The sequence below is a fragment of the Mus musculus genome, chromosome 16 (assembly GCF_000001635.26).
Source record: "Mus musculus strain C57BL/6J chromosome 16, GRCm38.p6 C57BL/6J".
NCBI lineage: Eukaryota > Metazoa > Chordata > Mammalia > Rodentia > Muridae > Mus > Mus musculus.
In genome coordinates, this window is record NC_000082.6 from 10586451 (window position 1) to 10610879 (window position 24429).

Sequence of the window (24429 nt, forward strand, 5' to 3'; positions counted from 1 at the left end):
GTTTGTTCTTAGGTCTAGCACCAGTTGGTGCAGGAATGTTAGGTGAGGCTGTACAACCTCATCCCCTATATGGGGCCTATATAAGTGTGCGTGGGTGGGCACGCTGTTGTTGGAACTGAACTATATTCAGCAGGCGCTTGGGGAAGCACTTCAGATGCAGGCAAGGGCATAAAGAGGGCAGGAAGCATCAGCAATAACAAGTGACAGAGACTGCTAAGACTAGAGTAGACATTGCCATTGGTGACAGTGAGCTAAACCCTCAGCTTGCACTCTGCTTTCCAACTTAACCACCAGGTTTCACCTCTAGGTGGTGCAAATATTTTATCACTCATATGTGTGCCAGGACTGGCTGGCTGGGAGTTCAGAATATCAGCTAAGAGACAGAATAGCTTTTTCCCTCCGAATTAGTCATTGACTATATCTGTAGGTGTCAGGTGAGCCAGTTGGGAAGGTACCCAAATGGTTCTCTGGGGAGTGCATGTGCATCTGTATGTTACTTACACTTCTCTTTATGGCTCCTGCCATTCCTCTGCTTAGCAGAAAACCCTACCAGGATAAGATGTATACAGTCATCATCTGAGACCACAGGAGCCTGGCTTCTTTGGGTCATGTGTTTGCTGGCTCAGAGTGTCAGAGACCATCTCGGGGACCCTTGGCTCTGTCACAGGGCTGCTCTGGGATTTGGGTGTCCTGCTGAATGCCTTGGTAGGAGTTTATCTTCCAGCTGGGATGGGAGCTCCAAGGCACACGTGTTTTAGTGAGAGGGCTGTGAATACCAAAAGGAGCAAACAGACCTGTAGAGTCAAGGGCCATCACTAACTCAGTCACATGCATTCTCACAAGAGAATGGGTCTCAGAATAGTCTTTTCTATGCAGCCACTGTGGAATCTCAGCTCCTGGACATCCTGTAAGAAGAGGATCTGAGTGCTGAAGGAAATGCTGGAGTGTTCTCATGCCCCATACGTCAAGAAAGACAGCATTGCATTAGCTTTAGGGACTCACCCTGGGCATAAGTTGGGCTTGGTAGCTAAAAGGAATCCTGTTGTATTGAGACTCTAGACAGGAAGTCTCTACCAAGGCTGAAGGTATCTTGGACTAAAGACCAGGACCCTGTTCCTGGTCCAACAGGGATAGACCCCCCCCCAAGACACTCATCACTTCTGGTATGTGTATGCTGTGCCTTTTCTGGATTTTGTTACCAGAGTGGCCTCTCTGGGTGCTTGCAGTTCTTAACAAGATGTTTGAGTTACTCTAGTGTGGTTCAATGTATTTATCATTTTTTTCAGAAAGTAACTGTAGGTGTCTCCTCTGTGTCAGGCGTCATTCTAGGCACTGGAGATAGACCAGTAAATCTAAGACCCTGCCTCATAGGAAGAGAGAGAAATAGTGCTAACTATAGTAACCGTCACAGCAAAGACACCAGAGGCTTGGCTCTAGGAAAGCAGCAGCAAAGTGGAGACAGGACAAGTCACAACAGCGTGTTCACAGTGGTAGGAAGGTGATGTGCGAACCTAGACTTCAAGGATAAAAGGGAGGGAACCATGGAGTTACCTGGAGGAAGAACATTGTGGTCAAAATGAGTAGCTCGTGTAAAGGCCCCAAGATATGACATGTCTGGAGCTGAAGCATGGCATGGTGAGGTGTGGGAAGTAGAGAGGAGACTGTCGGGGGCACATGGAGCCTTCTGGACCACTGGAGGACTCCAATGCTGATACAGAGGAACATGAGGTTGGTGTGTTCCCAGTGGCTGGCATGGTTCCTGAAATGAAGTGGCTTTGCTATTTTGTGGGTTCTTTTTCCCATTCTTTATCTCCCCAGTTTCACCTCCTATCAGTAGATAGAAGAGAAAGAAGGATAGAGGGGAGGGAGAGAGATAGAGATCCTCAAATCTTCTTTCTATCTTGTTTCTTCTTTGAGCACTACTAACAAACCATAACCAACACTGCTGAACGACCGCCAACCACCAACCCTGCCTTTCAGGTCCCTCGCATTTATATACCCTATGAAAAGTTACCAGAATCCCAAATGCCACACAATTGCAGAAACTATCTGCAGCTGGCAAAACCACACCTTTGCTACAGCACAGGGCAAACCATAGTCAGCTGCTACAAAGCAGCCCCCTATCCCACACCTGGGATTAAAATGAAAACATATTCTAATAATATTTCTGTGGTTTTTTTTTTTTTAAGAAACTAAAATTTCAGAATTCTCACTACAGTGAAGTGTATTGAAATAACAGCTCCCAAGGAAGGAATCAGATACCTCATCGGTAACAAGCCACAGAAATCTTCTTTGTCAGTACCAGAATTCTTAAATGAAGAAACTTCTTGCTCTTGTTTGGATGTTTCACCTGTTGGGCCATGGACAACCACTGGTGAGAGTGCTCACTGTGTCCATCCTAGAGACACCGGCCCTTGGACACTCTACACTCTGGTGGTTGTGGTGTCAGACAAGCATCATTCATCATGCCTGAGGGGAGTGAGCTCTCCTGGGAGGCGGATTGAACCACTTTCTAGAACATTCTGATGACACATGATTAGCAGATCCTGACAGGCCTGGCTGCTGACCACTTACTGGGCTCTCAACACCTCACCCTGGAAGGCCTTCCTTGTATCCAGAAAACAAATTTTGAAACGTCACTGATGAGAAGATGATTTTAATGATCTACAGTTCCTTGCTTTCAGCTTTGGATGAGAAAATTTACTAAATATATACCACACAGAATCAACAGAATCAACAGCAAGAAGGGTCAGATGACAGCAAACATCATCCAGTCGGGGGCTGTATACAATATGCAGCACAGTAGCCTAACTGTGAGGGCGAACAAAAGCAACATCAAATTAAGGCTTTAAGAGTACTCAGCAGAAATGGACTAGTGTGGCCTCATTGAGGTAGCCAGCAGTGGTTTTCCAGGGAGAGTTCTGGGTGGAGCAGGCATCCCCTCAGGCAAGGCTTCCAAGTAAAAGAGAAATAACAGCAAGACAGTTATCATCTAATTGGGAGTGTACAGTTGTCCAGCAGAAGTGTCTGGGAAGGCTTGCTGAAGCAGGCTAGAGTTTCCAATTGAGACTTCCAGGAGCATTCATGAAGGAGCCCTAGCTTCCTGTTTCTTCAGTAGACATTTTTATATCATGGGATAAGCAACAGTAACCGTGATTGGAAATAGTTGGCCTTTTCAGCTGTTTTCAAGGGCACGATATTCTTACTCTTGGGCTGTTTATTGTCCTGCCCTATCCCTGATACAGAGAAAAGAGGCCAGCTCATCCCAGACAAGGGGTTTTGGAGGACACTTGAAATAAGCATTCTAGAGTCTGGGTCAGGAGAGCCCTCCACACTCCCAGAGCTCGCTTTCATCAGACTTAAACCCCGTTAACAATTCACCAACATAATGTAGAAGGAAAAGGTCACATTAAACTGCATTTCCTGGGATTGGTAATGCAAGCCTACAGTCTCACTTCTAGCTGCTGAGGCAGGAGGATCAAGACCTCAAGGCCTGACTGGGCTGCAGAGTGAGTCCTTGTCTCAAAATAAAAAGCAAAGAGGACAGGGGAGATAGAGCCATGGTAAGCTTTATTCTCCCAAATGATTGAAAGGCTGGAGAGTTATGACTGAGATCATGACTTGGATTCGCCCTACTGCAAGCAGGGCCCAGCCTGCTGACCATGGACAGCTATGGCTCGTGATGCTTAGTGCCCACTTTGAGCATTTACTGAGTACTTACACATTATAGGCAGGCAGCTGCTATGCTGGCCTTGGAGAACCCAGAATGAATAAGAATGAATAAGACACGTGTCCCCATCCTAACTCTCTGGGATGAGGGTCAGACAGCGAATGAACACACACTCGTAGATATGAGACCTGTGTCTGAAGGACGGGAGACAGTTTCAGGAGGATCAGCCTTGGAGGTAGCCTTGGGCCTGCAAACTGAGGTCAGGGAATGGAGTCTTCAAGGAACTGGTGGCTAGGGACGGGGAGGCTGGGCTGTGGAGCCAGCAGAGGGGCTGTTTTTAGCTTCATAAAAGGCATGGCATCTCTTGTCTCATGCTTCTTTTCTAGAGATCAAAACAGTGCTATGCCCCAGTCTCCCCACAAGGAAGTCTAGGGTCCTAGAGGTTGAGTGTTTGTCCCTCTAGGATTGCTAGTGTTGAGCCTGAACCCATTACAGCTTCATCATGAACTTAAAGCGCCTTCCCTAAAGAAATGCCAATCAGCTGCTTAGCATGTCATTCTTTAATGAGGGATGTCAGATCTTTCCTTGCATTGATTGAAGAAGCTGGCTTGAAATTCACTAATCTTATAGACATTTATTTGCTCTTTTTTTGAATGCCAGAGACAGTTGCTGGCAGGGCGCTAGAGCTAGGCTGGCAATGGGAGGAGAGAATGGCCTTGGGTGAAGAGAACAAAAGATGATGCTAGTTCCCTGTAGCCCTGACCACAGGTCCTAGGCTACTTCCCAGAAAGTACTATCATGATGTCACATGCTGCCTGTCTGAAAGCCCAGGTGCTATGCTAAGCATGGACCCTGGAGTCTCTGAGCTCTACAAGTCCTCTCTGGTTCCAGGAGAGTGGTGTTTCAGCAAGTTCAATCCTTGCACCTTCAGTGCTGCACCCCCACTGTTAACAGACATAGCCTCCATTAAACAAGTCACACATGCTGGGAGCATGACTAGGTTTAGGTTCATTAGCTCATGCTGCCCTACTTCTTGGCATGGCACATTGGCACATGTGTGCCCATCATCACCCCAGTGTGTATGCCATGTAATGTTTGCTTGTTGAACACCTTCTTTTGGAATGAGAATAGTCTTGCCATGGCCTGTGGGAAGTCAGGTGCTGTGGTGCCTTTGGTTATAGAAGGTGCAAACATAGGTCACTGTGAGTTTTAGTCTTTGTATATATTAGATCCAAATGCAAAATAAGGACTAGAATGTTGTTAGCCCAATGATCAAGCACTTGTGTGGTGTGTATGAGACCCTAAATTCAATCCCAGCTCTACTAAAAGACCTAAAAACAAATAAAACTCATAAGCTTTTGGTCTACATAGTACTTGCTTTTCCTGTTGGTCAGATGTATACTTGACTTACACTATTTATTGGCTTGTAGACCAGGTCTCTCCAAGTAGCCTACACCGGCCTTGAACTAGTCCTCCTACCTCAGCCTCCCATGTGCTGGGATTATAAGTATGCACCACCACACACAGATTATGGCTCAGTTTTCCCCTCAGTGCTTCTAGAGGCCGGCCTGTTGGGTAGCACAGCAAGTGCTATGGAAAGGAGCAGTGGTCTGCTGGACACTGGATTCCATTCTAGCTCCCCGTTACAGTGTGAGGGGGCTAGAGGCAAGCTCCTGCACAAATGTGCAAGATCCTCCTAGCAGTGTGAGGCTCTCAAGTGCTCACTAGTATCAGGGGAAAAGGACTCCCAGGAAAGACCGACAGAGGTGGCTGTCTCTGTACTTCTCAGCAGCCCTCAGGGAGAAGCTGATAGGATGCCCTTGGGATGATGGGGAAGTTGAAGCCTACAAGGGGGATAGTGGTCAGCAGTAGCCATGGCTTGGCACTTGCCAGGGAGGTGGACCTGAACATGTGGTTCCCTACTGGCTTTGAGTTCTAGGTCCTGTCTATCCTGGCCTGAAGTGGGGGTGTTTTGCAGGTCAGTTAGTAGCTCAGTAAGTGTATTACCCGTTGAGCCATGTCACAAGTCTGGACTTCAGTCTTTGTCATCTATGTGGACTCCCACTGCAGCCATGGCTGACCAGAGTTTCATAACCCTTCCTCACCCATGGGCCTTCTCTACATGTTTCCAGCTAGTGCTAAATGATTATAGTCTTAGAGACATAAATTCCCATTCTCTGTACCTTACCTCCACCCAGTACCTGGCTAGACAGAAAAGTAAATTTCCTTGGAAAGTTCTTAAATTCTTTTTTCTTTCTTTTTTTCTTTGTAGAGACAGGGTCTGATCATATAGTTCTGGCTGGCTTGGAACTCACTATGTAGTCAGGGGTAGCCTTGAACTAATAGAGATCTCTCTGCCTCTACCTTCTGAGTGCTGGGATTAAAGGTGTGCAGCATTACACCCATCTGAATTCATCCTTTAAAAAACAAACAAACAAACAAACAAAAAAACTTGTTTTGTTTTATTGTGGGGAATTTTCCACCGTGAGCCCCGCTCCCCTATGCATGAATTCCTGCAGCTGATTTTCCTCTCCGTGTTTCCTTTGTGGCTGGGAAGAGAAGGGCGGCTGCTGCACTGTGTGAACTGCTGGTCCCTCTGCAGGGGCTTCTCTCCGCCTGCCTTTCTCCCTTTCTTCCTCCCTCCCTTCCTTCTCCCCTCCCTCCCTCCCTCCCTCCCTCCCTCCCTCCCTCCCTTTCTTCCTTCCTTTCTCTCTTCCCCTCCCCCATGGTGAGCTAGCCAAGAGCACTCAAGTAGCTATTGGGCAAGGGTTCTACCACCGAACTACCGGTCCAAATCAGGAGGAATTGTATATATCCATGATTTCATTTGGTTTTAGAAGGCCAGAACTTCTCTGCATGCATTTCAGGCAAAAAGATGAAGCAGTTGTACTGGCCTTCAGACTGCTGGCAACCCCAGGCCCTTCTGCTACTTTCCTTTCTTTTGCTAGTTATTGTGACTATTAAAGCCATTTTGAATTTAGGGAAGACTTGTCACAGCCCTCCATGTGGATCTCTGTCCTTAACTTCTAGTACACAGGTGTTTGGTGTGTGTTCAGTTTCATTGTCTGCACCTGTGTCTGGTAGTCCTCTCACTGTGTGGCATGCTCTAAAACTCACTGCAGATAGGTGTTGATGAGTGGAAGCAAGACACTTCATCGTGGGATCATCTCCAGGAGAGTGCAAGCCCAGAGCTGCACCTGATGACTGCATCCTGCTTGGGCTCTGATGGATGCCGTCTGTCAAGCTGTACATGCTCAGACTGCCCAATCTCCAACTCTGCAATATATTATCTTGGTTTCCTGGATAGTAGAATCATATTTCAATTTATCTGTCCTTTTTGTGGTTGAATAATCCAAAATGGGCAAATAAAAATGAATGTTTGGATTTGGATGCTAATTTAGCTCTCAAATGGGTTTTGTTTCAGACATTATTGAAATTAATTTGTTTTCCTTGAGCTCACTCCACTTATTGGCAAGGTACAGTGTCCCTCCCCCTCCAGAATATACTTGGTGGCTCTTGGGATAAATTTGTAAGATAGATAATCCATACCAAGATAATGGAAAAGTTTATTCTAAATCTTCCTTTAAATAACAAATTGATGTTTGAACATTTAGAGTCTGGAAAGATAAACATTTCAATCAAAATTCTGACCCAGACAAATCCATTTTCTTTTGTCTTTTCTCATTTTTTAGATGAATTTGTTTGCATGGATATACTACTTTTTCCCTCTGAGATAGAATCTTGTTCTACCCAGGCTGGCTTTAAGTTGCCTCGTTCAAGTGATTTTCATGCCTCAGTCTCCCCAGGTGTGTACCCCATGTGTTGAGCACCATTCATATGCCCCATTCCTCTACCGTTCATTCCTGAGAGTCTCTTGTGGAGACCAGGCTGGCCTTGAACTTGGATTGTGGCTGAGAATAACTTGAACTTTTGGTCCTTCTGCCTCTATCTCTCAAGTGCTGGCAATTACTACATGTGCCACCATCTCCAGATTATACTTTTTTCTTTTTAAGAACTCTAAGTGTAAAGCCAAGGCGGCTTCCAAGTAGGGCATTGCTGTTTGTCAAAGCATTGGGGCTTTGGTGCTGACAGCGTCTGCAGTTCCACAACCTCGGCAAGTGAACAGATTCGACCCTTCAAGCTTTGGTTTTCTCACCTGTAAAATGAATCTGTAATTTCTGCATATCATGGTTATAAGGAGTTTATGGGAGTATAGGACATGAGCACTGGTGCCTGGGGCCTTTCTTGTTCTCTGAGACCTCTGGTTCCCTAGAGAAAATTTTTTCTTGGGAGCTGATTTGGCTTTGGCTCATGCTGACTGTCTTAGTTAGGGTTTCATTGCTGTTAAGAGACACCATGACCAAGGCAAGTCTTATAAAGGACAACATTTAATGGGGCCGGCATACAGTTTCAGAGGTTCGGTCCATTATCATCATGGTGGGAAGCATGGCAACATGCAGGCAGACATGGTGCTGGAGGAGCTGAGAGTTCTACATCTTGATCTAAAGGCAGCCAGGAGACTGGCTTCCACAGGGAGGCTCTCATTCCACACTGGGTGAAGCCTTAACATCAGAGTCCTCAAAGCCCACCTACACAGTGGCAAACTTCCTTCAAAAAGGCCACACCTCCTAATAGTGCCACTTCCCGTGGGCCAAGCTTATTCAAACCTCCACACTGCCACTTAGCAAGTCCCCTACAGGGAGAGCTGGTGCATGACCACATCTTCTGGGCCCTTTGCCTTTCTGTCTAGCACTTGCTTTTTTATTAGCAAGGCATGCTGCTATTGTGGCTCCTCAGCCATGTAGTATTTTACTGACTGTAAGTAAAAGTTAATAAGATGGCCATAATGATACAAGCCCACAATCCTATTGCTTAGGGAGGCAGAGACAGAAAGGGCCATTTGAAACCTGTCTCAATTCCTCCCCCCTCAAAAAATATAATAACAATACCAGTTTACTGTTGCTATGACTTCTACTTTGCAGGGAGTGTATAGATTTGAGGCTCTGCTGCCTCCTGACTTGGTGACCTTGGGCAGCTCATTCTTTCCTTCTAAACTGCTTCCTCCTCTGTATAAGGAGGATGACTGTGCTCTTGGGGTTGCTGGAGACTTTGGGTGAGATGCTACACTCTGAGCTCTCAGGCATAGACAGAGCACAGCAGAAGTTTTGCCATGTTGACAAGCTGATGTTTAGAGTGCACAGAGCTGGCATGGGAAAAGGCAGCATGTTTTGTGTACATGTGTACATGCATGTTCTCAAGTGTGGGACTGAGGAGAGGACCTAGGGCTTCATCCACACCAGGCAAGTGTTCTACCATCAGCTGCATGTCAGGCCTTCCTTTCTTCCTGAGATAGAATCTCACTAAGGTGTTCAGATTGTTCTGGAACTCACTCTGTAGCTCAAGCCGACCTTGAATTTGAGATCATTTTGTCTCTGCCTCTCAAGTAGCCTGAGTTACAGGCCTTCACCACCAGGCCTAGAATAGCAAGCCATAAATGGTAGTTAATGTTTTAGCCAGTTACTAGTGATATGGAAAGTGTTGGTAATAGTCCTGCTACCAACTCAGGAGTAGTGTTAGTTGTTTTAGAAGTAACTTGCTAAGGCAGGCCCTCTGGCAGCTCGTGGCATCCATTGAGATTCTAGCATCCTGATTCATTCATTGCTTTTCTTGAACTCACATAGGCCAAGCCCAGCATCCGGTGCTTCATTAAGCCCACTGAGACACTCGAGCGGTCCCTTGAGATGAACAAGCACAAGGGCAAGAAGCGGATGCAAAAGAGACCCAACTACAAAAACGTTGGGGAGGAGGAGGACGAGGAGAGAGGGTCTGCTGAAGATGCCCAGGAAGACGCTGAGAAGACTAAAGGTACAGAGGGTGGTTCAAAAAGCATGAAGACAAGTGGGGAGCGTGAAGGTGAGTGTACCCGGGAACGGACGGCCCCTTCACCCACGCCAGCCCTGCAGCCAGTGAGGCTCTGTGTCCTGTTCTTCTCCTGCTCCTTGTGTGTCCCCTGGGTGCTTCTGCTCATCTCAGCACCCACCAGTGTACCTCATTCTGGACAGCCCAAGCATTCAGAGGCAGTGTGGGCTGTGTAATAGCAGATTCAGTGCAAGTCCCACCTGTGTGACCTGGAGTAAAGTCTCCTATCTGTAAAAAGCTAGTCACACATCATAGCCACCATATACTGCATTACCAGAATTAAATCACACAGTCACCTGGCCATCTCACAACAGCTCCAGGCCCTTAGGAAATGTGGTGGCACTTGCTGCCGCCACTGCTGCCGCTATTGTTTATTGTTAACATCTCCATTCACCATTATGGCTGCTGTTCCTATTCCTGCTAACTTGAGGGTAGGATTTGTGTTCAGTATACTGTGGGAAGGAAAGGGCCCAGGTTTGTTAAGACAGTATGTCTTTGATAGCTGATGGATTTTTGCAGTCACTCGATTAAATACAGACTCCCTTCAGGTTCTGTAGCTGGGTTTTACAGGTCCCATCTGTTCAGAGTGAGGCGCAATTGTGTGGTGTGTATGCGCTCAGTGAACAGAAACCTGCCTTCTTTCACCCTGGCAGGATTATCCGCCTTCCTCACCTCTCCCTGTCTTGTGTAGATGCTACAACCCTCTGGAGAACATTTGGTCTGGAGTTAAACACTGCAGGTAGTCAGTTGCTTGTATCAGAGACCAGGCTCTTTCCACTCAGAGCCCCGAGCTGAAGCTTGGGTGTTGGCGATAATGGGACTCTTGCTTGGTGTGCTGGGTCAGAGCTTACTGGCTGGAAGGAAGATCCCACACCTCCTTGGACAAATGCAACCTCTTTGGAGCATCCCAGCTAAGAGTAGTCCAGCCTTATGGGCCCTGAGCTTAAGCACTGCAGTCCTAAGTGGCTGACAGAGCCATGCAGAGCTTTGCACGTTGACTAGAGCAGTGGTTCTTAACCTTCCCAATGCTGCAACCCTTTAATACAGTTCCTCATGCTGTGCTGACCCCAGCCATAACGTTATTGTCATTGCTACTTCAAAACTGTAATTGTGCTACTTGCTATGAATCACTATGTAAATAACTGTGTGTCTTAGGTGACCCCTGTGAAAGGATCATTTGACCCTCAAAGGGGTCATAACCCACATGTTGAGAACCGCTGAACTAGAGGCTTGTTTGCTTTTGAGAGCTGTGTACAGGTCTACAGCCAGCACATACCCTGTCATCCCAGCCTGTTGGTCCCTGGAATGACTATCATGGCAATTGTCAGTGAACACCACAATCACATGTCAGTGAGTCTAGCCAAATGTCTCCTGGTGGCCTACTCTTCTTAAGGCTGAGTAGGTCTCTAGCCTGCTTTTATTTGTATACATTGTGCTTTTTGGTTTAGTTGGTACATTCAATTCATTTGTGGTCTGGAAGCCTTTGCTTCTAAGTATCAGTTTGGCAGTAAGGTTAAGGGATAAACATGAGGTAAGTCACACTCGCTTATTTTCCATTGTGTTAAGGATTTCACTAGCTGGGAAGAAGGTCTAGCCATGGTGTAGTGGCATGGGGCAGGATGGGTATCTGTATCTTGTTTTGCACAAGGTGTTCTAGTCAAACCATCTTGGAAAGATGTTGCTGCTTTTGTTCCAGGCTTTGAGAGATGCTTTTAGGCAGCCACAGCTATGACTAACGTGGTATGGACAGGGCAGGCTTGGCCCCAGACCCTAACCTTATTGTCAGCCAGATAGCTCAGTCCCAGCACAAAGGGGCTATAGGCCAGCTTATTGAGGCTGTTATATCACTTAGGGTGCTGGGCGTGGAGTGTGGCTTCTGGTGCTGAGACCTGCCCCTGCACAGGGAGGACACTGTTACCCATCTCCCAACGTGGGGCTCCCAAGCTACACAGATTGTGCCAAATAGGACCCTAGGGTTTCCCCAGAGGCTAGCTTATAGACTTCATAGCTCATCCAGGTGTGGCTCCCAGTGCCCCTGTGGCCATTTTGCTGCCTTGTCAGTTCTCAAACACACTAATCATTCCCAAACATGGTGGATTGTCATCTTCCCACCCAGCTCACCATAAACACATAGCATCCACAGGCCTTGCTAGTCTACTTCTATTCTAAGGCTTCCCAAAATATATATGCCATCTTTTAGACTTATATTTGAAGGTGCTGATAATGAATGTTTTCTCCTCACCCTGCATCTCTGTTTGGGCAAAAGTGACAGCTGTGAAATCCTGACCCTTGGTGTCAGTTCTTATTGCAAACCAGGATTTGTTCCTATGGAGTTGGGTCATGGGGCAACGGCAGCTTTTTCCTAAGCTCTGAAGTATGTGTATCAGCAGCAGGGATGAGAGTGTGGGGTGCTGGGCCCCAGCTTTCCCCTCTCCTTGCTGTGCTGAGGTGGCGGGTGCTTGCTTCTTCCTCCTGTCACTCCTCCTCCAAGCTTCTTTTATTGGGCCTGCATCAGGGGGTGATTAACAGTGTGCTTGTGACAGACACATGTGCCCCTGCACCCCCCCCCCATGTCTGCTGCCCCTATTCTGGTGGCAAAGAAGTCTCCACATAGAAAGGTAGGGTAAAACAGAAGAGTGAAAGGGGTATCTCAGTGGGACGGTTTGCCACAGCTTGATGGGAATGTAGAATGATTGGAGTTTTGTTTTCTTTTGTTCTGTTTTTATAAAGTAGCTCCCAGAATTTGCACTTCCATATTTAGGCCCAGACACTGAAGCACACTGAATGTGTGCTTTTGACCCATCTTCACTCATCTCCAGCTTACAAAGAAATTTGCTGTCCCTCAGTTCTCAAGTCCTGGGTGACTTGTTCCAAGGCTACAAGATTACAGTCTCCAATTTCTGCAGAAATGGTCTGTTAAAAGAAAGACAAAGGATGCCTTCGCCCCTCAGCTGAAGAAGCTCTGCCTAAGAAGTCAGACAGCCACCACATGTGCTTGTTTCTTAGCTGGCCCTTATTTGAAGGGACATCCATCTGCTTTTGGACTTGCTTAGAGCAGTAAGTTAATAATGAGGCCAGCAGAAAGATGGAATAGCCCTACCACCTCCTGGGAACAGCAGGGCTAGGCTGCTGGTTTTGCCTAAGGAACAACTAGGAATTAGTTGGCTAACCCAACCTTCCCAGCTCCCTTCCTGGAATCCCACATGGGCCTGTCGTAGTGGCAGAAGGCAAGACTGACAGCCTAGTCGGTTGGATAGAGGGGTCTCCGGGGCCTTGATCTGCTTTGTCCTTTAGAAGTCTCTGTAAGAATGAAGTGGAACCTGGCCTCACTCTTGACTTTCTCTGGGATATTGAAACATGAATCCTAGTTTTTGTCTTGAGCCACATTGTAGTTTCGGGTAAGTTGAAATTCTACAGCACACGTCCACCTATAGAGGGTCTTTCTGATTCTCAGCCTGAGGCTGTTACAGTAAAATTTCCCATGTGACATGGGAAAGATTCTGCTTGTGACACATTAGCAGCCCAGATCATGATGGAAGGCAGTAAAATGGGAAAGATTCTGCTTGTGACACATTAGCAGCCCAGATCATGATGGAAGGCAGAGGCATAGAGATACACTCTGGGCCTATACCATCAACAGTTTCTCTAGACCTTTCTTCCTTTCTCTGTTCCTGGTATGTATCTGTGTTCGTGTCTGAGCATATAGACCACAACACACATGTTGAGACTGTTGAGATCAGAGGACAAGGTTAGTGTCTGTCCTTACCCTCCACTCTGTGAGACAGGCTTTCATGTTTTGCCGCTGTGTATACCAGGCAGGCTGGATTGCTGGGGGTTCTCCTGCCCCTGCCTTATTTCGTGATGGGAGCATGGGGATGTGAGCTGGCAGTGTTAAGGGTGCCTGTCTTGTGTATCTATCACTGTCTCCAGAACTCTTTGCATCTTGCAAAACTGAGGGATTCAAACTCTGGTCCCCACACTTGCATGACAACTGTTTTACCTATGAGCCATCTCCCCAGCCCAGCAGGGTTCATTTTCAGAGTGTAAGCATGTGGGCCAATGAGAAAGAGACTTGGTAGCTCCCCTCCCTTCCCCCCATTATGTAGTGGGGAGATTTTTGCCTGTGCCTTTCATACAGACTTAACAAGAGAAGCATAGAGCTCAGGGAGGGCAAATCCTCTAAAAGCCGTATGCCCAGAAAAATCACTGTGTTCAGGAGAGGTACCAATGAGCAAAGAAGGGGACATACTCCAGCCAGCCCCTGCTATTGCCCTAGCCAATTTCACCTTAAAACACTGTTCCAGAGTCAGCCAATCACAGCCCTCTGTGGTTACCTAGGTAACTGGCAGCATATCTTTCCCCTTCCCTTGACCTTCCTATGAAGGCCTGCCTTTCTCCCTCCCTCTCTATTGTCTGTCTGTTTGTGGTTTCTGGAACAGAGAATCCAGATTGAAGAAATCCTTGAATTGTGAAGTCAAAGACTTCTGGGATGTGGTGCCTGCCGTTTCCCCAGAGAGCACTTCATCTACCAGATATGACTCCTCCTAGGCGAGTCAGGGAGTTAGTACTATCAGAGGATGGGGGAATTCCAGGATATGGCCAGAGTTGTCACATCAAGAAATCAATGTCTTTGTGTCCTGACCTTCTCGGTTCTCCCAGTACTGTCATCACTTATGTGGTATGTAGAAGATGAAGATGCCCTTGCCTGCTTTTGGTTCCTGTCTGTCTTTTCTCTTCCTACTTCATCCTTCTCCTCTTCTTCTTTTATTTCTTTTTTATTGTGGTAAGATTCTGGCAAATGAACCCTCACTACTTTGAAGCATACGAGTCAGCAGTGCTAAGGGTTCCATCTTGTGTGTCCATTGCCATCATTTCCAGAACTCTTTGGTATCCTGAGACTCTACCTGTGAAACAACTCTCATTCTCCCTGCCCCCACCCACTGCAGCCATCATTCTCTGCCTGTTGTCATGGCACAGCTGCTCTTCTGTACAGATCCTTATAAGATCCTACAGGAGCTGAGGACATAGCCCAGGCGGTAACAGGCTTGCTCAGCTTAACCTCCAGAAGCCCTGTATTTTATTTTATTTTATTTTATTTTTTATTTTATTTTATAAAATGGCACACTTGTAACTCCAGCACCAAAGAGAGAGAGAGAGAAAGGGAGAGAGAGAGAGAACCTGAGGAGAACCAACACTCGGGGTTGTCCTCTGGTATATGCACTTGAGTCACACACACATACACACACACACACACACACACACACACACACACACACACAGAGGATAGTTACTCCTCCATAACTGTGACAAAGTACCATGAAGGCCTTATTTGTGTTTATGGTTCCAGAAGGTTAAGAGTGCTCTGAGGGTCTCACATTGTGATTCACGGTAAGAGGCCAAAAGCGCTAACTTTTGAAATCTCAAAGCCCAGCCCCAATGATAGACTTCCTCCAAAAGGCCACTTCATCTCAACCTACCCAAACAGCCAAACTAGGAAGATTTAAACTACCTTTTGTTAAGTGTGGGGAGATTTCATTATAAATTCAAATAAAAGTAATTAATAAATACCTAAAATGAAGAGATAAACAATGAATTTGGATTAAGCCAGAGCCACATTATGAAGTAGGAATGGGACTAGAAAACCCTGTTCAACCCCTGTTTAGTTAGGCCACCCCAGCTGTATACTCCGATTTAGTGCTACGGGCAAGGCACCCAGAGCTGCACCCAGAGCTGCAGTAGATTTCATGGGAAGTTACAGCTTCCCAGGCTGGAATAAAGCTAGAAGAAGAAAGATACAACAGTTCTTGAAGATGATTCTCCTGAGTGGCAGGAGTAAGTCACTCTCAGCATCCCAGTCTTTATAATAGTTCTAACTAAAGGCTAGGTTTATTTCAGAAGTCATTGTGTCAAACAATCAGATAAAGTGTTTAGTGTGAACTTCTAAAATAATTTGAATAGATTTTTTTTCTAGGAGGACAGTAACATTATATAATAGTGCTAAATTTCCCTGTCCTAAAATTAACTCTCAAAATTATTACTGATATACCTTTGTTTTTAAATTTTATTTTTATGTGTATCCCTTTGTGTCTCGGTGGAGGTTGTGCTCCCGAGTGCAGATGTCAGTGGAGGAGAGAAGAGGGTGTCAGATCCCTGGAGCTGGAGTCCAGCACTTGTGAGCCACCCCCTGTCAGAATTGGGAACTAGACTCAGGTCTTCTGCAAGAGCAGTATGAGCGTCTAACTGCTGTTTTCTTTTTAAAGAACAGGTTGAGGATTCTTTTTCAAAATGCTTTGGGCTACCATCTTTTCAGATTTTGAAATAAACATTCCATATACTAAGAATAATGAGTTGTTGTCTTGGGGATGGGACTCAAGTGTAAATGTGAAATTCACTTATTTTTCATATATTCTTTGTACACAGAGCCTTAAGATTTTTCTGATTTCTTCATTTGTTTATGTAGAAGGTGGGTGTGGGGAACTAGTGCATGTGTGTATGTATGTAGAAGTCAGAGCACAACTATACAGTGGGTTTTTAGGCTTATGTGGCAGGTGCCTAACCTGATGAGCCATCTCACCAGCCCCTGACTGTAAACCATGCTGTGCATAATGCTCTTAACAGAAACCACTTTAAGGTTTAGATTTGGGAATGACTTGAATTTTGCATTGTTGGATTAAAGGTTGTGGTAGAGCACATTAGAAACTTGATACATCTTTAACTTTTAATTTTTCCATTAATTATTTTGTAACAAACAAAACCAACTCTATTTCTTAAGGGTTCTTAGGCTAAAATTCTAAAAATAATATTTAGTTCCCATCCAACTTCTAATTTATTTATTTTGTTGAGCGTTTGTTGCCAGGTGACTCCAGGATATACCCAGGGCCTTGTATGCATGGGCAAATGCCCACCCTGATGTATGCCTTCATGCTCCTAGCAGAGCTGTGGACTCTTAGATATATTTGTTTTGATGATGATCATAGGAACATAGAGTTCATTGTAGTGTTCTTCTACACCAGTGAACCGTGTACTCATTCACCCTTTCTCTGGGCATCTAGACCAGTAAAGGGACCCTGTGAACAGGTTTCTGCTTATATCTGTTAGGGCTTACGGGAATGCCATGGCTGGCAGGCTGGCAGGCTGGCAGGCTGGCAGGAGCAGCTTCTTTCCATTTCACCATCCCCTCGTTCCATGTCTCTTCCTTTGGCTCAAATTTCTTTTTTCTCTTTCCTGTCTTCATTGGCAGCTGCTTTCTCTGTACAGTTGGGGATTTCTGAAAGCAGTTTGCTGCAGATGGGCTCTGCCGTTCTTCACTTGCCAGTGGCAATACTTGTCTCATCTCTCCACCAAGTAAATCTTGGTTATTGTCCTGGTGTACTTTTGTGCATTCTTTACCCCAAACACAGGCAGATGTGTCAGCTACAACCTCCTGGGAGGTTTTCTTACTGTGTAGTAAGCTTTACAGCCTCACTGCACTTGAAGTGCCCCACCCCACCAGGTGGCCTAGTGTTCAGAGCTACAGAACAATCTCACTGTTTCTAAAGGTGGCCTGAGAGACCAGGAGGCAGAGTCCCAGGATTTGGGGATCTCTCACAAGGCCCTCACTGTCAGATGATGGCTTACAGTGTCGGAGATGGTGGCAGTGGCTGTGCAAGCTGACCTTGTGTGCAAGGCCTTCAGGACATCTCAGGCACTTACTGAGTTCCCTTTTAAAATGCACATTAATAGATCTCCTTGTTCATCATGTATATCTTTACAGAGACTTTGCATTTAACACTGGTTTTGAGTTTATAGTAGTGTCTTAGTTAGGGCTTTACTGCTGTGAACAAACACCAGGACCAAGGCAAGTCTTATAAAAAACAACATTTAATTGGGGCTGGCTTACAGGTTCAGAGGTTCAGTCCCTTATCATCAAGGTGGGAGCATGGCAGTAACTAGGCAGGCATGGCGCAGGCAGAGCTGAGAGTTCTACATCTTCATCCAAAGGCTGCTAGTGGAAGAACTGACTTCCAGGCAACTAGGGTGAGGATCTTATACCCACACCCACAGTGACACACCCATTCCAACCAGATCACACCTATTCCAATAAGGCACACCTTCAGATGGTGCCACTCCCTGGTCCAAGGATATACAAACCATCACAAGTAGTAATTTTTCAGATGTGTTATTTATAAATAATTTCAAATTTAAGAAAAGTCGTGAAACAAAAATAGTATAGACTACTCATTTACTCTTTACTTAGTTTCCGATTTTGCTGTTTTCTACTATTTGCATTTTTACTTGTATTCTCCCCACCCGCCCCTTCCTCCCACCCTCTTGCCCAGTTCACACAAACAAACACACATGCACACACACGCACACATGCATACACACACATACACACATGCATGCACACACACTTATGCACAGTTGTTGGAGGGATAAGTCATATCTCATGTCCTTTTCCTCCCAGGGCCTCCATGGTTTTTTGCTAAGAACAAGGTATTCTTCAACCTGTCACCATCAGTTCATAGCTCTTTTGTCGACAGATTTTTTTTTTAGCTATTTTATTGGATTCTTATATTTACTCCCACCCAACCCTTATTCCACCCTAATCCCTTCCAACCCCCCAACACTAGGTAGGAGAGAAAGAAGGCTAGAGGGGAAAGGGGGCATAGACTTCTTTAGACTACTTCCTACTGATTAGGGGTGTTGGGATCCTAGGGCCAAGTCCAATCTTGTCTTCAGAATGTCCAGAAAGCTAGCAATCCAGCAAATGCAACAGCAGGGACCAGCAGCAGCTGCCCCAGGCTCTCCAAGGCTCTCCCATTTATACCCTCTCTAGAATCCCATATCTGCAGCTGGCAAAAATCATGGCCCACCTAGAGTGTAATACAATCATACTTAATGGCCGTGGACAACCTGAAGCAGCCCCATATCCCACAGCTGGGATTAAAACCAAAACATGTTCACATAGCGTAACTGAGTTCTTAATGAAACCAAAATGCTCACTACACTCTTTCCCAGCTATGTCACCGTTGTCTCTGTTGGCCTAAAAAAATGTCCTTTATTGCACATTCTAAATTCCTACTTCCTTTTTTTGAGACAGAATTTTATAGGTGTAGCACGGGATAGCTGCAGATTCTTGGTCTTCCTGCACAGGTCTCCTGTATTGACACCATGATGATGGGCGCCCTTCATCACACTGATCTTTTGAAGAATGCAGATGTGCTTCGACCTCTAGTGACTTAAGTGGTCCTCATTTGGTCTCTGAATGCTTAAGGGTCTGCCTTCTTGGCTGATGTGGGTTAGGTGGTACCATGTCCTTTTAAGTGTGAAGTTTGTACTGACTCTCAGTCCCAGTATTCCCACATTCTTGGCTTCCCTGTTATGTTTTGTCTGTAGTGAACTCCTCTGTCTTCTCTCCAACACAGTTATTCTCTGAGGCTGTAACAAGCCGGAACAGCGTCAGAGTCACATCGCTCAATTATGTAGCATTCTGTAAATAATTAGTGGGGAGTTTGTTTGCAATACTTCTCCATCTGCCACCCTACCTCAGTATTTCATGTGTCCAAAGTCAAGGGAGTCTTGTCAGCTGCTCCTTCGTATGCTTGCTGGATTGGCCCACCCCCATTTCCTCCTTCAGGGTAGGTGTGGCACTTACTTTAAATTTTGACATTTCCCTTTCTGTGCAGTTCAGTGTTCTTGTTGATACAATTCATATGTATGTTTTATGATTTAATACATATGTCCTGTGTGTCCTGGTCACATCCAACCCAAGCCCACATACACAGAATCTTCTTCTTAAAATACACAGTGTTCTAACCCCGAAGACTGTGCAGACAGGAAAGTCCTTTGCTTCTGTGTTCCTTCTCCCCTCCCACCCCTGACCTTTTTGCTGAGTTATCTGCTCTCCCTCCTCTCCCCCATGTGTGTTGTAAAAATACGCAGATTTAGCCAGGTGTGGTGGCGCACACCTGCAGTCCCAATACTGGAGAGGCTGAAGCAGGAGGAGCTCGGCCGGTCTGGACTACATAGTGAACCTCTGTCAAAAAAAAAAAAAGGAAGGAAGGAAGAAAAAAAGTCAAATTTGTATTTTTTTTTTTGTCCTTTTTGCTCATAAGGCAGTGTGGTAGATGTACTCTTGACACTTTTCTCTGTTGTTGAGGTTCTAGAAGGATAAAAATCCATTGCTATCACAGAGGGGACATGTCACAGGAACAGCTGAAAGGTCATATCTTGAACCCCAAGCAGAGAGTGAATTAGGAGTTGCACCTGGCTTTTAAAACCCCAATGCCTGTCCCCAGCGGTATACTTCCCCAGTAAGACCATCCTGCCTACCCCCCCACTCCCGCAAACAGTGCCGCTGACTGGGGACCATGGAGGGGCAGTTTATACTCAACCGCCCACAAGTCCTGTACAGCCTCAGTACCTAGTAAAAGCTGCCGGCCTCCAAGGACCTTATCAGGTTAGATGAAGGCACAACATTTTTACATGAGCCCATCAGGGCTGCAAAGCTAGTTCAGCAGGTAAAGGTGCTTGTTGCATAAGCCTGGGGACATGAGTTCAAATCCCCAATAGTCAAGCAAAAGGCCAGATCTGCTTTTGCGAGTGCCTGTAATTCTACTGCTGCGGGGGCACAGACAGGAGGATCCATAGGGATCACTGGTTGCTCTGTAATAAGAGACTGTTAGTAAGTCACACTCAGGTAATTTAGGTGGAAAATGATAGAGCATGACACCCCGTGTCCTCTTCTTCACTCTGCACATGCTCACAGTCATACATACTCTCCCCCATACACACAATTTACATTTTTTAAAAGTGCTAATCCCTTCAACAAGCCATTCTCATTTAAACAGAAGCCTGGCTGGTGGGACTGGGGATGACTCAAAGTATAATTGAGGGTCAGATAGAGCCCTTGAGTTGCCATTAGCAGAATCTCTGGCCATTTGGTAGCTCCTGAGTCACTGGAGCATCCTGCTTGGCCCATTGGTGGAAGCTGGCTGCCCTGGAATGAATACAGCATCAGCAAGAACAGGTCAGCATGGGGCCGGAAGGCAACACAAGACCACCATAGACACTCTGGTATGGCAGAAAGAGGGGTTCACAGGAAAGGTCACAGGCTCTTAGAGATGTGACAGACTGGGGAGACCCTTTCCCCAAAGCCACTTCTCTCCATTTCAAAAGAGACAGAGAGCTGGTGGAGCCCAGGTAAGAACTTTCACTGTAAAACTTAGCTGGATAAAATTGTTTACAAAAAGATGAAAACCTATCCTGACTTTGAAAGAACTGGTCTACACTCACCTAGGAAATCAGCTGAAACTGGAGAAACTCAGTAGGATTGGCTGAGCAACTGGGAGCACAGGGTGACACAGTCAGGACTTAAGGTGCTCGGATCACCTACTGCTGGCTTGTGTGCCACAGTGGGAGCTGGACTAGCTTCTGCTGCATAGAGAACTATTGCACTTCTGGGTGACTCTTTCTCAGAGTTGGTTGCCACATTTGGAACAAACAAGAAACAAGTAGATTTCAAGTATTGTGATGTTGTTATTGTCTCTTCTTTTTTTTTTTTTTGAAGGTCCTAGAATATCAGGAAGGGGCTCTGTAGTGCCCGAGTGACCATGTGGGCAGACAGTTGATATTTACCTTCTTTGACCACAGTCCTATACTCGACTACCTACCATGTTGGCATGCCTTGGAAAGTCCCTTTGATGGCTAAGGGTGTGGCTCAGTGGCAGAGTACTTGCCCAATATGCACAAGGTCCTGGGTTCTATCTCCAGCATTGCAAAAAAGCATAAGTTATTGAGTCACTTGAAAAATTGCCCAACTAGCAGTGAGCTAGATTGTCTTGAACTCTTCTCTTGCTCCAGAATCCTAATGATGTCCAGGGACAGGAAAAGGCTGAAAAGGGGACTACTATGCTAACTTGTCCGTCACACTTGGCACTGGAACTTGACTCTGTGACCTTGGAGAGTCCTGGGAAACAGTGTTCCCACCATGTCAGCCAAGCAGGGTGGAGTTCTGCCCGGGAAAGTGAGCTCACAGCATGCGCAAGTTGGGCCTGGGATCACCAGGTAGAGGTCAGAGGCCATAGCCAAGGGGAAACCAGTGTCAAAGCTTGGGAGACTTCAACTGTCTTTATCAGTAAACACAATGAGATACAAACAAAATAAAAGCCTGAACCTCCCAAGAAGAAACACATTGATTGTGATTATACGTATTCTCATCACCGTGTTAAGTCATATACAGTATAAAGCAAACAAAATAGATAAGAAAAAGACTGACCTATCAAATGGTCTTGTACCTCAATCTGGGGAAACCTAAGGTGACTAGGAACTAGCTAGGGGTTGAAGAGAACTGTAGAACAACAAGGAAAGAAAAAATGGTGCCTAATACAGGGTTGGTGCTGTGTCCCTGTGCAGCTATGACTGAAGACTGTGTGTTCTGTTGTTGGTGCTGTGTCCCTGTGCAGCCATGACGGAAGACTGTGTTCTGTTGTTGGTGCTGTGTCCCTGTGCAGCCATGACGGAAGACTGTGTTCTGTTGTTGGTGCTGTGTCCCTGTGCAGCCATGACTGAAGACTGTGTTCTGTTGTTGGTGCTGTGTCCCTGTGCAGCCATGACGGAAGACTGTGTTCTGTTGTTGGTGCTGTGTCCCTGTGCAGCCATGACGGAAGACTGTGTTCTGTTGTCCACTCAGTAGGAACTGATGTACTTGTTTCTTAAATTTAGCCTCATTGCACAAAAGAATTAGCTCTTTATGCAACTAGAATTGTCTTGCAATGCCTATAAGATACATATAAAACAATTGAGAGACAACACTTGCCCACATACCCCTTGAAGATTACTTTTGGTGATAGTGACCTCCCTGTAGACTTTCAGCTAGCATCTGGCTCAGATTAAGTGGGGAGGGCAGGGAACCCAGAGTAAGCTTCCAGAGGTCTTCGTCCCAAGGGAACATGTGTGGGATTGCCTCCACACCAGGGGCTGACTACAAGTATATCATCACTCTAAGAGAGACCAGAAAGAGTGTGTGCCAGGGAGGAGTGGGTGGCATGGGGACGGTCAGACATCTCCCATGAGAGAACTTTGTGAACATATTGAACACCCTACCCCATACCACAGCTGCTACAGCACATTGATGGTCCTTTCTGCACCCAAATTTCCCATATTGTCCTGGACCCGGGGAGTGATTCATTCACATATTCAAGAGGTGCACTGTGTGATGGGGAGGCAGCTATGCTTATGAAGCCCATACCAGTAGAGGATAGCCAAGAGTAAGTAGGTAAAACAGCAGAGTGACAATGCTGGTGGTCAGAGATGCTATAGATCAAAGAAACAAGGTGATAGACAGAGAGGCACTCTGAAAAATTCCAGATAATTTATACCAATAGTGTTGTTGGGGGGTGTAGCTCAAAGGGCTTTGCAACTACCATGCCTGAGGCCCCAAATAGGGGCCCTTGCACTGCAAACAGCAGCAACACTTTCTGTGGAGACTTTGTTCCACAGAACGTGGCATAAAAGGAAAAGGGGAATAGCTTGACCCTGGGGACACCTGATAGTAGCATGGCCAATAGAGAATTGACACTTGTCTTAAGGTCATGTTGCCAGTGTGTATGCTGGCTATGATGTCACAAGAAGGATATTTCCCATATGTGGTCTTCCTCTGCAAATCAGCCCCAGCGTAATAACTGGGGGGAAAAAAAATCAGACAAACTCCTGTCCAGGGATTTCTCAAAATTTCTGGCCAGGACCCCATACACTGCCAAGTTCCTCCAAATCCAGGAAATCCTGAAAGCCTCTTAGGGCCCAGAAGAGTCTCCACACAGAGGTTTGATCTCATGAGACCCTAGAACCAGAAAGAACATGAGGAGGGAAAGAAACCTAGACACAGTGTGCAGTTTAGTTGGTGTTCTTAAAAAGAGCTAAGGGAAGGACAGGTGAGGACAGTGACCAAGGCATCTCCAAGGAGGTGACATTTAGCTGAGCATTGGAAGATGTAACCGAGTAACGCCCATGTCTGAGAAAGTGTGGGTCATTTGACAGCCAGCAAACAATACGCCTAGCATGGCCAGGGTGGGGAGCCAGCAAGGCAGAGAAGGCCAGGGTGTGAGATCAGAGGCAGACAGGCCAGGCGTAGGAGGAGCAGGCCATGGTCTGCACCCTTTGGATTTCATCCTGAGAGTGAGGAGAAGGCGCGGGGAGCTTGGAACAAAAGAGGGACATGAGCTTGTTTCCACTTACTACCACTTGGGATAGTTCTCCAATTGGTATGGAGAACAGATGAGGATGAGAGCGTGTGGAGCCAGCTAAGGGACAGGCCTACACCAGTGGAGATCTCAGGGAAGGGCATCTGCCTGAGAATGGCCTTAGCACATGACAAGTACTCTTGATGGGGACATCAGGAAGCACAGGATCACTCTTGACTTCCAGATGTTTCTACTCAGTGATCCTTAAGGTGTGTGAAAATAAAATATATACCACAATTTCAGTCAGTTGCTGTTAAGTTTCTCTTCTGGAGTTGGGAAAAACAAAATGAGATTCCTAACTTGTGTCTCCCTTTCAAAGGTTGTAAATAGAAAGGTGGAAACATGGCCTCTGTCCTGCCAGAGCTGTTTCTAAAGTTAGAGAGCTTCCGAGCAGTTCAGTGAGTTAGGTAAGGACATACTAGCCTCATGTTCCATCTCCTGAGCTGCCATCAACCCTTTGGAAAGGAAATGTGATCATGACCGAGCTAAGTGTCTTACGTCAGGAAATAAAACAGGTAACTTCCTTGTGTGTTTGTCCAAGTCAGGGCTCATGTTTTGGTGTTACTCAGACAAATGGACAGAGGTCTGGCCTGGACAGTTTTTTCCTACATGTTACTG

General features: G+C 46.1%; 1 protein-coding gene across 14 annotated transcripts in view; it reads left to right on the top strand.

Moving 5' to 3' along the window:
* Clec16a (C-type lectin domain family 16, member A) overlaps positions 1–24429 on the top strand; it is a 199570-nt gene that overhangs the window by 41142 nt on the left and 133999 nt on the right. For 7 of the 14 annotated variants that reach the window (XM_006522660.3, XM_006522662.3, XM_006522661.3 and 4 more), the window contains one exon: positions 9352–9583. In XM_006522660.3, the coding sequence (XP_006522723.1) occupies positions 9352–9583 (232 nt within the window). The other 7 variants (XM_030249311.1, XM_030249312.1, XM_017317149.2 and 4 more) reach the window with 2 other exon arrangements.